The 14,827-nt window shown below is 39.4% G+C and overlaps 1 protein-coding gene across 6 annotated transcripts in view; it reads right to left on the reverse strand.

Annotated features, from left to right (window-relative positions):
* Positions 1–14,827, reverse strand: part of SLC4A4 (solute carrier family 4 member 4) — a 235,600-nt gene that overhangs the window by 90,499 nt on the left and 130,274 nt on the right. For all 6 annotated transcript variants that reach the window (XM_056568080.1, XM_056568101.1, XM_056568094.1 and 3 more), the window contains exon 4: positions 6,350–6,485. In XM_056568080.1, the coding sequence (XP_056424055.1) occupies positions 6,350–6,485 (136 nt within the window). The remainder of the gene's footprint in view (positions 1–6,349; positions 6,486–14,827) is intronic.

A 14,827-nucleotide genomic window follows, 5' to 3' on the forward strand; every position in this document is an offset into this window, starting at 1 on the left:
TGTGATATACAGACCACCTGGCCAAGTTAAAAAATTAGATGATCTACTAGTTGAAGAAATATCTAAAATGACAATGAAAGGAGAAGTTATCATTATGGGAGACTTCAATCTTACGGATATAAACTGGAAAACCTAAATAGCTAGTTCTGCCAGGAGTACAGATATTCTAAATTCCCTGATGGGATTATCTCTACAACAAGTGGTTGAGGAGCTCACCCGGAGGAAGGCCATGTTGGATTTGGTATTCACAAATGGGGATTTGGTATCTGATGTTACTGTAGGCGAAAGCTTGGGATCTAGTGATCACCAGTCAGTGTGGTTTAATATGAGAACAGTGAAGGAGTCACACCACACAAAAACAAAGGTTTTAGATTTTAGAAAAACAGGCTTTTCAAAATGAGATTAGTCATAAATGAGTCCCTGTCAGACTGAAATGGATTACATGGAGTCCAGAAGAAATGGGACTACTTAACCCCTTAAGGACACAGGGTTTGTCAGTTTTTGCATTTTCGTTTTTTCCTCCTAACCTTTTAAAAATCTTAACCCTTTCAATTTTACACCTAAAAATCCATATTATGGCTTATTTTTTGCGTCACCAATTCTACTTTGCAGTGACATTAGTCATTTTACCCAAAAATCCAGGACAAAACGGGAAAAAAAATAATTGTGCTACAAAATCAAAGAAAAAATGCCATTTTGTAAATTTTGGGGGCTTCCGTTTCTACCCAGTGCATATTTCGGTAAAAATACCACCTTATCATTATTCTGTACATCCATACGGTTAAAAGGGTCCCCTACTTATACAGGTTTGATTTTGTCGTACGTCTGGAAAAAATCATAACTACATGCAGGAAAATTTATACGTTCAAAAATGTCCTCTTCTGACCCCTATAACTTTTTATTTTTCCACGTACAGGGCGGTATGAGGGCTCATTGTTTGCGCCATGATCTGAAGTTTTTATCGGTACCATTTTTGTTTTGATCTGACTTTTTGATCACTTTTTATTCATTTTTTAATGGCATAATAAGTGACCAAAAGTACGCTTTTTTGGACTTTGGAATTTTTTGTAAGTGTACACCATTTAGCTTGCGGCTTAATTAACAATATATTTTTTATAGTTCGGACATTTACGCACGCGGCGATACCACATATGTTTATTTTTATTTACATTGTTTTATTTTTTTAATGGGAAAATGGGGGTGATTCAAACTTTTATTAGGGAAGGGGTTAAATGGTCTTTATTAACACTTTTTTTTTACTTTTTTTTTTTTTGCAATGTTATAGCTCCCATAGGGACCTATAACACTGCACACACTGATCTTCTACACAGATCAATGGCATGTATTAAGGTATGTATTTTTGCTGATGATACAAAAATATGTAACAGGGTTGATGTTCCTAGAGGGATACGCCAAATGTAAAAGGATTTAGGCAAGCTAGAAGAATGGTCAGAACTCTGACAACTAAAATGTAATGTGGATAAGTGCAAGATAATGCACCTGGGGCGTAAAAACCCTCGGGCAGAATATAGAATATTTTTCACAGCCCTGGCCTCAGTATCTGAGGAAAGGGATTTAGGAGTAATTATTTCAGAAGACTTAAAGGTAGGAAGACAATGTAATAGAGCAGCAGGAAATGCTAGCAGAATGCTTGGATGTATAGGGAGAGGTATAAGCAGTAGAGAGAGAGAAGTACAGAACACTGGTGAGACCTCAATTGGAGTATTGTGCGCAGTACTGGAGGCCGTATCTCCAGAAGGATATAGATACTCTAGAGAGAGTTCAGAGAAGTAACTAAACTAGTACATGATTGCAGGATAAAACTTACCAGGAAATGTTAAAGGACCTTAACATGTATAGCTTGGAAGAAAGAAGAGACAGAGGGGCTATGATAGAGACTTTTAAATACATAAAGGGAATAGTTTTAAATTAGAGGGGCAAAGGTTTAAAAGCAATATCAGGGAGTATTACTTTACTGAGAGAGTAGTGGATGCATGGATTATCCTTCCTGCAGAAGTGCTAGTTGAAAATACAGTGAAGGAGTTTAAACATGCATGGGATAAGCATAGGGCTATCCTTCATATAAGATAGAGCCAGGAGCTATTGATAGGATTCAAATTATTGGGCAGACTAGATGGGCCAAATGGTTCTTATCTGCCGACACATTCTATGTTTCCAAGTGGTTCCCTAATTGGATGCTAGAACTGTCACTCCTAACTGAGAAGGGGGTGGAGGGGATTCTCAAAACAGCAAGCTCCATGTACCTGGCCAGAAGAGCAAGCCTACTGGACACTTCCTTTAACAATATTAACCCCTTAAGGACACATGACGTACTGGAACATCATGTGTCCACTCCCGATCTATAACGCGGGGCCACGGGTCGGGCCCGGCCTCTAACAACGTCCGGGACCCGTGGCTAATAGCGCGCGGCATTGATCGCTGTGCCGCGCGCTATTAACACTTTAGACGCGGCATTCAAAGTTGAACGCCGCGTCTAAAGTGAAACCGAAAGCAAGCCGGCTAGCTCAGTGGGCTGTTCGGGATAGCCGCGGCGAAATCGCGGCATCCCGAACCGCTTACAGGACAGCGGGAGGGCCCCTACCTGCCTCCTCGCTGTCCGATCGCTGAATGACTGCTCAGTGCCTGAGATCCAGGCATGAGCAGTCATGCGGCAGAATCATCGATCACTGGTTTCTTATGAGAAACCAGTGATCAATGATAAACATCAGTGTGTGCAGTGTTATAGGTCCCTATGGGACCTATAACACTGCAAAAAAAAAAAACTTCCCTATTAAAAGTTTGAATCACCCCCCTTTTCCCATAATTTCCACGTGCGGAAATGTCCGAATTATAAAAATATATTGTTAATTAAACTGCACGGTCAATGGCGTGCGCACAAAAAAATTCCATCGATCAATAAGTCCTATCAATGCAAAAATGGTACCGTTAAAAACTACAGATCATGGCGCAAAAAATGAGCCCTCATACCGCCCCATACACGGAAAAATAAAAAAGTTATAGGGGTCAGAATATGACAATTTTAACGTATACATTTTCCTGCATGAAGTTACGATTTTTTCCAGAAGTACGACAAAATCAAACCTATATAAGTAGGGTATCATTTTAACCGTATGGACCTACAGAATAAATATCAGGTGTCATTTTTACCAAAAAATTTACTACTTAGAAACGGAAGCCCCCAAAATTTACAAACTTGCGTTTTTTTTCAATTTTGTCTCACAATGATTTTTTTTCCGTTTTACCGTAGATTTTTGGGCACAATGACTGACATCATTACAAAGTAGAATTGGTGGCGCAAAAAATAAGCCATCATATGGATTTTTAGGTGCAAAATTGAAAGAGTTATGCTTTTTTAAAGGCATGGAGCAAAAAACGAAAATGCAAAAATGGAAAAACCCCCGGTCCTTAAGGGGTTAACAGACATGCCTCTGTAAAGTATTCTCAGCACTTTTGATGCCTCAAAACTGAGAGATTCCCTTTAAAGGAATACTCCGGGATATGAAAACATATCCTCTATCCTAAGGATAGGGGTTAAGTTTCACATGGCGGGGGGGTCAGACCGCTGGGGCTCCCCGTGATCTCCCAGATGGGCCCCCAGCTCTTGACGAAATAGCCCGTTTCGACTACGGCAGAGCCAGAGACTGCTGAATGCAGCGCTTCGGTTTTCCCATAGAGATGTATTGAGGGGGCGTGTCGGCCGACACGTAATGCAGGGGTCGGACACGCTCCCTTGCCGCTGACTGCCAGGCCCCATACGGGAGATTGCGGGGGACCCCAGCGGTCAGACCCCCCACGATCTGAAACTTATCTCCTATCCTTAGCATAGGGGATAGGTTTTCATATCCCGGGGTACTCCTTTAAGGTCTACAGTATAGCAGCTTTATTAGTTATATCTCTTTTGTGTGTGTGTTTTTTTTATTTTTTATTATTTACTTTTTAACAAAACTGACTACATTTATAAAGGTAAACTTGCTTTATCTTCTTTGTTAAAAAATACAGGTACACATAACGTTAAAGGGGTACTTCGGTGGAAAACATTTTTTTTTTCAAATCCACTGGTGCCAGAAAGTTAAACAGATTTTAAAATCACTTCTATTAAAACATCTTAATCCTTCCAGTACTTATTAGCTGCTGTATTCTCCACAGGAAGTTCTTTTCTTTTTGAATTTATTTTCTGTCTGACCACAATGCTCTCTGCTGACACCTCTGTCCATGTGAGGAACTGTCCAGAGCAGGAGAGGTTTGCTATGGGGATTTGTTCCTGCTCTGGACAGTTCCTGACATGAGCAGAGGTGTCGGCAGAGAGCACTGTGGTCAGACTGAAAAGAACTACTCAACTTCCTCTGTAGTATACAGCAGCTGATAACTACTGGAAGGATTAGGATTTTTTAATAGAGGTAATTTACAGATCTGTTTAACTTTATGGAACCAGTTAATTTGAAACAAATTGTTTCCCACCGGAGTACCTCGTTAAGGTCTAATTAATATAGTCTGTCTAATGCACCAGTGTCCTAGGATGATACCTAGCTATGCCCACATACTCAACAAAGCACAACATGTGAACTAAGGAATGTGATTAGCAATGACATTACTGCACTTTACTCTTCAAGTCCAAGAGGGTACTAAAGAGCAAATGGTTTGGCTGTCAAAGTGTTAACTAGATGAAATTACAAACCATGATTTGTTGTGCTTAGGTGGCAACTGCAATGCATCATATATCTATTAACACAGAATAAACATTGTGAACAGACACAATGTCATACATTACTCGTGCCTGTTGTCTTGAAATGATATACTGTGAATTAAATAGTTCCATGTATTTAGATCAAGTCTTCTTTTGAGATAAGGGAGACTTTCATGAAAAAGGACCATGGCAGACAAATAAAAGTTACAGTACATAGACGACCACAATTTCCTAAATTTCCTAAATGATACTCAAATATATTTGCAGTTGCTTCATATCTGTAACATTGTCAGTATCTATTATTACTAACAATGCAGTAATCTGATATTTAATGCTATGAAATATCTAAAAAAAAAAAAGGTTAAATTTAAGGTTATGAAGGAAAATATAGCAGTGCACCCTGTTATTGAGACATTCCACCTAACCCTTCATAACATTGTGTAACATAATCAAGTATGCAATGGTCCGAGCAGCTTATAGATGTAAGTAGTAATATGTAGAGTATGGATTTTATAATATAAAGAGATAATCTGAGATCATACAGATTGGATTGGCTTCTATGTAAATGATTTGGTGATACAATATTATTATTCTTGCAAGTTTTATTGAGTTCTATATTGTCATTACCGGAAAGCTGCAACAGGTCACGAGTGACATCACTACTAAAGAAGGTTATAATCCTAATAGCTTTTCTAGAAAATGAAATAAGATCTTATGTTATATAAGTGGCACCTATTAAACAGGGCACTTAACCATTACATTATTTTGTTAAGAGCATTTAAAAGGGTTGTCCAGCATTCAAAAAACATGGCTGCTTTTCTTTCCAAAAACAGCGCCCCACCTGTGCTCAGGTTGAGCAAAGTATTACAAATGAGATCCATTCACTTCAAAGGGACTGAGTTGCAATACCATACACAACCTGAGGACAAGCGTGGCACTGGTTCTGGAACAAAGCAGCAATTTTTTTTTCTAATCCTGGATAACCCCTTTAAACTACTTAATAAAGCCAGAAGAATGACCAACGACAACTATGACCCTTCTGTATAAATCAGGTCTATGACCATGAATTTACAATGTAACAATGAATTAGTAACCATGATTAAGAAGCTATAGAGATTGGAAATGCATTGGGAAATTCCTCTGTGACTATGTCAGGTTTTTATTTGTCTTGTACTCCTGTTTTTAATGAATATTAATAAAAGTGATTATGTAGTCAGATGCGGGAAAATACTTGGAATCTGTTATGAGTGACCCACACCTGAACAAGCAACTTTGGCAAGGTTTCTAAACTGAAAAATAAAAACAATGGTCTGCGATTTTGAAATATATATATATATATATATATATATATATATATATATATACATTTTCAGCGGCTGGACTGTCTTGCTTTTTTAAAGGTCTATGGCTATGCAATTGCAATCATGCAATACTAGCTACCAATTTATCATATAAACTGTCAAGTATTCACTTTATCTGCTCATGGTAGTATAATGTCTTCTCTACTGTCAGAGCCATATCAACGCGTAAAATAAAACTAAAAAATAGAAAAGGAACCCTACTAGACAATGACAACTGAGAACACTATAAAAATGACATTTAAAATGAAGAAAACTCTGTGCAAGACTATTCTGAAGGTCTTACCTGGCTGTCTCCTGCCATTCCATTTCTTGCCCATCAACCGATAAAAGTTCATCAAGTTCAGTGAAGAGCTGTGGGGGAGCTGGGCCTTCATCCTCTTCTCCCAAGATAAAGCGGATCCGTTCAGCAGCTGGGGAGACTACGGAGGTGAAAATGCTTCGATTAACAGCCTGATTTATAACAAGGGAAATGCGACTCTGTGCTTTCTTGATCTCTCTACTAGCATTTAATGTGTTCTCCAGATCTTCTTTATCGGAGGACATAATGACCCCAATTGAGTTGCCTGTACCTCTTGGCTTATTTGTTGTCAAATGTCAGCGTAGCTCTAAGTCTACGGGGCAAAAGATCTTGTGCAAAAGATTTTACTAACTTAATAACCTAAGGTAAGCAAACTTAATATTTATATGGCAGGAAACCAGTTCCAGCCAAACCAACTTGGGCAATAAGACTTGATAGGAGCATCCATCGAAAGGCTCTCCACCTTCCCAAGTAAAAAGTAGCATTTTCATTGGTCTGATGACTTAGGGACTTATTACCAATATGGCAATGTTTAACAAGAGACAGTCTGCTCTTTACATGTGGAATAGGACAGAATTCATTATGTTCGGCATCAGTGCACTTGCAAAACAGCTTGGGGTCAACATCTACACAGTTGTCGGCAGATTTTTATTTAACATTACATGTGTAAAATGTCATTGTCTTAAGCCTTGTCATTCATGTGTAGTTCTATTAAACATTTTTACAAGTTGGATTTTACAATATTTCATTTGGAAAAGTTTACAGATTTGTATTCACCTTACTTGTAACACTACAGAAGCTTTTATTTCCACCACCATGCTCCCAAAATGTTACGACTACAGTACATAATTTGCACACCTAAATTATTCTACAAGTCCTCCTCCTGGCTAATGGCCTGTATCATTGACTGTAGAGAATACAGTTTTGCCACTGTGTCAATATAAGGTCATTTGCATTGTTTAAGAACATTTCTTAGTACAGTATATAAAACTGTACAAAAATAGCAAATAAAGAGTATAAAATAACATGCACACTTAAATTATTTTTTTTATAATTTTGTACTAGCAGTTTTGTTACTAAAACCCACTAAAAACCCCCTATTACGACTAGTACAATCCAACAGAGTTATTATATATATTATAGACTGACATGTCACATTTATTACTATTAGTTGACAAAGACAAATGCTAAAACATGCGACCAAAAAATGAGTTTGTTCATCTGTGAAATCAAACAATTACTAGAAAAGTGCATTTGAAATCTCCAATTATAAGTCCATTACAGTATGACAGTACTCACAGGATTAATGTCCTCTCTCCTGAAAATACATGAGAAGAGATTGCTTTATCCTTTTACATTCTAATCTTTAGCTACTGGTGATAGACCTCCACAGAGAAAAATAATAAAATTCAACCTTTGCAGTATATTCATTTTTTACATTTCTCATGTTCCATATTTCATTGCTTTATGGCCCATGAATCTACAAATTGAATGTAAAAAGTGCATTTAAAAGGGCAGCTCATGATTTTTGTTTTCGTTTTTACACCTTTACAGTTCTATTTACGACTCTTGCCTCTTAGCTTTTCAGAAGTATATGACCTCTCACAAAACATTTCATTGCTTCTATGTGACTTTAAGCATTCCAAGTTTTATTGAAAGATGCTCGGTATAGCTACATTCAACCATACAAATAAATAAATTTAGAATGCAAAGAAATGGCAAGAAATCAAGTCAGATCCTATACTTAAATGTTGAGTTACCATATCAGCAACACTGTACACCTCAGGGTGCATGCACACCATGTTATGCGCATCCGCCAGGAGAATTTCAAAACTACTTGCTGCTGTATCCCTGCTGGATACATGCTTTACCCCATTCATTTTAATAAGCCAAACAGAGTCAACTAGGGACTACGGTCTGTTCATTTTCCCACCGTATCCGGCTTTTCACCCAGACTAAACCTATAGTCTGCTGCAGTTGAGATTTTGGTCTGTTGCAGTAGTCGTATGAAAGGTCTCACCACATTGGAAAAAAAATACAAAAACTGCAATCAAATTGATGGACCGTATCACAGAATCAACACACCGTTCAAAAAGATGAACCAGTCAATACACAAGATATAGAAAATTATTTATATAGTCACCAAAAGTATGGACTTTTTCAGTGCTAATTGTTCACTATAACATACAGGCCACACTGGCCCTTATGTCTTTAACCTTAATTTAATATTTAAAGCAGGTAAAATGATGAAAAACCAGCATGCATCATGTGTCAGATGGGCCTGATGCTGGTTTTATAGGTTGACCAACTGTATTTCATGCCGTCACATGAACTATAAATGGTGTAAGATGCAAGAATTTCAGTATACCCAAACCCCCTCTTGACAATGCTTCCTCTTTAAGGTCTAGTAGTTGGCACTGATTTAGGATTTTGGATCTAAACACTATGTAATATCAGGTTAGTTGTCCAGAAATATTATTACACACATTTACTATTGTATTACTACACATATGTATATACTGTATTAAAGATTTTAATAATTTATAGGTAATGAAATGACCCTTCCATATGGTAACAGAAAAAGGCATTATAAAAATGGAATGTTCCCTTACATTTTTTAAAATCTACTGAGCTAGAATAAAAAATACACTAAAATAGTAATGATAAATAGATCTTATCTATCCACTAGTGTACCTTTAATTGCACAAAAAATCATGATATTCTTAAAAAAATATATTTAAGATAAAGAAATTTGAAATGATAGGTCTTTTTCTGATTAAACATTGCATAGCACTGAACAGGGACCTGTACTGGTTCTGCCACGCTGAATGTCTGCCATTTACAGTGGGACCCAGTGGCTGCCAGCAGCCGGGACCCACAGTCTATGAAGCAAGCAGCTCCAATACTCGCTTCATAAACCGTGTACCCACTGCGACGTACATGTACGTCACTGTGCGCTAAGTACCAGGATACAGTGACATACATGTACGTTGGGTGTCCTCTAGGGGTTAAACAATTACTATAAAACGTCACTGTCATTCGAAAAAAAAACATTTGACATGATGTTTAACATTTAACCCTGTGAAGTGTGCTAAAGCATGCGCCTAACTTTCCGTCTGTCAGACAGAGCGATCTGTCCTGTCCTGAGATCCGCTGCAATCTAAACTTTTGACATGTTTGAACAACATGTCAAACGTTTTTCCAAATGAAAGTGACACATTAAATTGAATACAAAGATAAAATATTATGAGCTATAGCATAAATAATACATTTAATAAATGTCTGATTTATTTTTCAGTTACAAAGGCATTTGTTAGTTCACAGGTCCTCTATACGCTGTCACAAAATGTTATTTCTTTATCACAATTGTTCCAAATTTGCAGGATAATAAGCCATTTATAGGCTGGATATGTTGATGCTAAAGAACAGTCTATTCTCATCCCTCGTGCTAAAAATACAAAGTCACAGACTGGTCAAAGAGCAAAATGTCATGTAATGGAGACTGTAGCTGCTATCAATTGGGATATCGTCACTGCGGCCAAGATTTAGCACTGTACATGTACCTTTACACAACAATATTTTACTCAAAATCTACTACAGGGCATTTGTCTATGTTTATTTTATCTGAACTAGGACTATAAATATGCTGTATAAATGTATGCATACTTATTTTATGTTTAATTTAGTTTTTCTTATTTTTTGCAATAAATTTTCATTTTCCCATCAGAAAATGATGCAAAGCACAGAGCCCATAACGCACCCATTAATTTCAATGAAATCACCCAAACTTCTACATCCATTGTCCCTGCTCCCCCAATATAAGTTTCCATTGTAGGATATATTAGCATATGTCCTCACTCGTCCTTAATAAATACATCAATAGATCGTCATGGATTATGTGCAAATGAAACCTACAATACATATTGCACAGCCACACGCCTAATGATCACTTTCTATACATTACAACATATGAAAGAAACAACATGCTTCTTTTATTAAGTTGAACCGATTACAGTATAGACTATGGATGACATATGCATCTGTTCAATAGATTCCTAACCCACAAACTATAATGGTATCTGGCTACACGATGAAAAGCTTATAACATATCCCTTAACCCCTTAAGGACACAGCCCATTTTCACCTCTAGGACGCAGCCCTTTTTTGCACATCTGACCACTGTCACTTTAAACATTAATAACTCTGGAATGCTTTTACTTATCAATCTGATTCCGAGATTGTTTTTTCGTGACATATTCTACTTTAACATAGTGGTAAATTTTTGTGGTAACTTGCATCCTTTCTTGGTGAAAAATCCCAAAATTTGATCAAAAAATTGAAAATTTTGCATTTTTCTAACTTTGAAGCTCTCTGTTTGTAAGGAAAATGGATATTCCAAATATTATTTTTTTTTTGGATTCACATATACAATATGTCTACTTTATATTTTCATCATAAAATTGACAAGTTTTTACTTTTGGAAGACACCAGAGGGCTTCAAAGTTCAGCAGCAATTTTACAATTTTTCACAAAATTTTCAAACTCGCTATTTTTCATGGACCAGTTCAGGTTTGAAGTGGATTTGAAGGGTCTTCATATTAGAAATACCCCATAAATGACCCCATTACAAAAACTGCACCCCCCAAAGTATTCAAAATGACATTCAGTACGTGTTTTAACCCTTTAGGTGTTTCACAGGAAAAGCAGCAAAGTGAAGGAGAAAATTCAAAATCTTCATTTTTTACACTTGCATGTTCTTGTTGTCCCAATTTTTGAATTTTTACAAGGGGTAAAAGGATAAAATTTATACTTGAATTTGTAGCCCAATTTCTCTCGAGTAAGCACATACCTCATATGTCTATGTAAATTGTTCGGCGGGCGCAGTAGAGGGCTCAGAAGCGAAGGAGCGACAAGGGGATTTTGGAGAGTACGTTTTTCTGAAATGGTTTTTTGGGGGCATGTTGCATTTAGGAAGCCCCTATGGTGCCAAAACAGCAAATAAAAAAAACATGGCATACCATTTTGGAAACTAGACCCCTTGAGGAACGTAAAAAGGAATTAAGTGAGCCTTAATACCCCACAGGTGTTTCATGACTTTTGCATATGTAAAAAAAAAAAAAAAAAAAAATTTTTACTAAAATGTGTGTTTCCCCCCAAATTTCACATTTTTGCAAGGGTTAATAGCAGAAAATACCCCCCCAAAATTTGTAACCCCATCTGTTCTGAGTATGGAGGTACCCCATAAGTTGACCTGAACTGCATTACGGGCGAACTATAATGCTCAGAAGAGAAGGAGTCATATTTGGCTTTTTGAGAGCAAATTTTGCTCAGGGGGCATGTCGCATTTAGGAAGCCCCTATGGTGCCAGGACAGCAAAAAAAAATGACATGGCATACCATTTTGTAAACTAGACTCCTTGAGGAACGTAACAAGGGATAAAGTGAACCTTAATACCCCACAGGTGTTTCACGACTTTTGCATATGTAAAAAAAAAGATTTTTTTTTTAACCAAAAATGCTTGGTTTAGCAAAAATTTTACATTTTTAAAAAAGGTAATAGCAGAAAATACCCCCCAACATTTGAAGCCCAATTTCTCCCGATTCAGAAGACACCCAATATGGGGATGAAAAGTGCTCTGCTGGCGCACTACAGGTCTCAGAAGAGAAGGAGTCACATTTGGCTTTTTGGAGAGAGAATTTTGCTCTGGGGGCATGCCGCATTTAGGAAGCACCTATGGTGCCAGGACAGAAAAAAAAAAACACATGGCATACCATTTTGGAAACTAGACCCCTCAGGGAACGTAACAAGGGGTAAAGTGAACCTTAATACCCCACAGGTGTTTCACGACTTTTGCATATGTAAAAAAAATAAAAAAAAATTTTACACTAAAATGCTTGTTTTCCCCCAAATTTTACATTTTTACAAGGGATAATAGCAGAAAATACCCCCCAAAATTTGTAACCCCATCTCTTCTGAGTATGGAAATACCCAATAAGTGGACGTGAAGTGCACTGGGGGCGAACTACAATGCTCAGAAGAGAAGGAGCATCATTGAGCTTTTGGAGAGAGAATTTGGCCATGTGCATTTCCAAAGCCCCCCCGTGGTGCCAGAACAGTGGACCCCCCCACATGTGACCCCATTTTTAAAACTACACCCCTCACGGAAGGTAATAAGAGGTGCAGGGAGAATTTACACCCCACTGGCATTTGACGGATCTTTGGAACAGTGGGCTGTGCAAATTAAAAATTTTATTTTTCATTTTCACAGACCCCTGTTTCAAAGATCTGTCAGACACCTGTGGGGCGTAAATGCTCACTGTACCCCTTGTTACATTCTGTGAGGGGTGTAGTTTCCAAAATGGGGTCACATGTGGGTATTTATTGTTTTGCACTTATGTCAGAACCGCTGTAAAATCAGCCACCCCTGTGCAAATCACCAATTTAGACCTCAAATTTACATGGTGCACTCTCCCTTCTGAGCCTTGTTGTGCGCCCCCAGAACACTTTGCGCCCACATATGGGGTATCTCCGTCCTCAGGAGAAATTGCGTTACAAATTTTGGAGGCTTTTTTTCTTTTACCGCTTGTGAAATTTTAAAGTATGGGGCAACACCAGTATGTTAGTGTACAAAAATGTTTTTTTTTTTACACTAACATGCTGGTGTAGACCCCAACTTTACCTTTTCATAAGGGGTAAAAGGAGAAAAAGCCCCCCAAAATTTGTTAGGCAATTTCTCCCGAGTACGGCGATACCCAATATGTGGCCCTAAACTGTTGCCTTGAAATACGACAGGGCTCCAAAGTGAGAGAGCGCCATGCGCATTTGAGGCCTAAATTAGGGACTTGCATAGGGGTGGACATAGGGGTATTTTACACCAGTGATTCTCAAACAGGGTGCCTCCAGCTGTTGCTAAACTCCCAGCATGCCTGAACAGTCAATGGCTGTCCGGAAATGCTGGGAGTTTTTGTTTTGCAACAGCTGGAGGCTCCGTTTTGGAAACACTGCTGTAGGATACGTTTTTCATTTTTATTGGGGGGGAAGGGGTGGTGGGGTGGGCAGTGTACGTGTGTATATGTAGTGTTTTACTCTTTATTTTATGTTAGTGTAGTGTAGTGTTTTTAGGTTACATTCACACTGACGGCGGATTACACTGAGTCTCCCGCTAGGAGTTTGAGCTGCGGCTGCTGCAGCTCAAACCTGAAGCAGGGAATTCACTGTAATCCGCCGCCAGTGTGAATGTAACCTGTACATTCACATGGGAGGGGGGGGGGGGGGTCAAAACTACAACTCCCAGCATGCACTGACAGAACGTGCATGCTGGGAGTTGTAGTTTTGCAACAGCTGGAGGCACACTGGTTGGAAAATACTGAGTTAGGTAATAGAACCTATTACCTAACTCGGTATTTCCCAACCAGTGTGCCTCCAGCTCTTGCAGAACTACAACTCTCAGCATGTACTGATTGCCAAAGGGAATGCTGGGAGATGTAGTTATACAACAGCTGGAGGCACGCAAGTACAACTCCCAGCATGCCGAGACAGCCATTTGCTGTTCCTGAATGCTGGGAGTTGTAGTTTTGCAAGATTTAGAGGGGTTCAGGCTAGAGATCACTGACAGTGGTCTCTAAACTGTGGCCCTCCAGATGTTGCAAAACTACAAACCTCAGCATGCTAAGACAGCAAACTGCTGTCTGAGCATGCTGGGAGTTGTAGTTTTGTAATATCTGGAGGGCTACAGTTTAGAGACCACTGTCAGTGATCTCTAGCCTGAACCCCTCTAAATCTTGCAAAACTACAACTCCCAGCATGCCAACACAGCAAACAGCTGTCAAGGCATGGGGGGAGTTGTAGTTTTGCAACATCTGGAGGGCGACAGTTTAGAGACCACTCTCTAAACTGTCGCCCTGCAGATGTTGCTAGGCAACAGACTCTGGACACGCGGCGTCATACTTACCTCCACCGCCGCCGTCATCTGGAGCTCCGCCGCCGGGTAAGTGACCGCCGCTGCCGCCGCCGCCGCTACTACACGGTTCCCCCCGCTGTGCCCGGACACCGATGGGCGGGCATAGCGGGGGGAACCGAACTTTAACCCCCCCGCCCCCAGTCTGCTATTGGTCGGCCGCTCCGCCGATCAATAGCAGGGATAGGAGGGGTGGCAACCCTGCCACCTCACTCCTATCTCTTCAAGGGGGGTCGAGGGTGTCTTGGACACCCCCGATCCCCCTTATTTTATCGCGTTTAGCGCTCCCCCTGCAAACACCATAGATGCCGTGATCAGAACTGATCACGGCATCTATGGGGTTAATGCTGCCAGGACCGGCGCGATCGCGGCCCCGGCAGCTGCGGTGGGACTCCGGCTGTGATTGACAGCTGAGTCCCACCCGCGATCTCCTGCGCTGCCCGCGGCAGAGCAGGAGATCGCTTGGACGTATGCATACGTCCATTTGCGCGAAAGTGTAATTCGCC

The sequence above is a fragment of the Hyla sarda genome, chromosome 1 (assembly GCF_029499605.1).
Source record: "Hyla sarda isolate aHylSar1 chromosome 1, aHylSar1.hap1, whole genome shotgun sequence".
NCBI lineage: Eukaryota > Metazoa > Chordata > Amphibia > Anura > Hylidae > Hyla > Hyla sarda.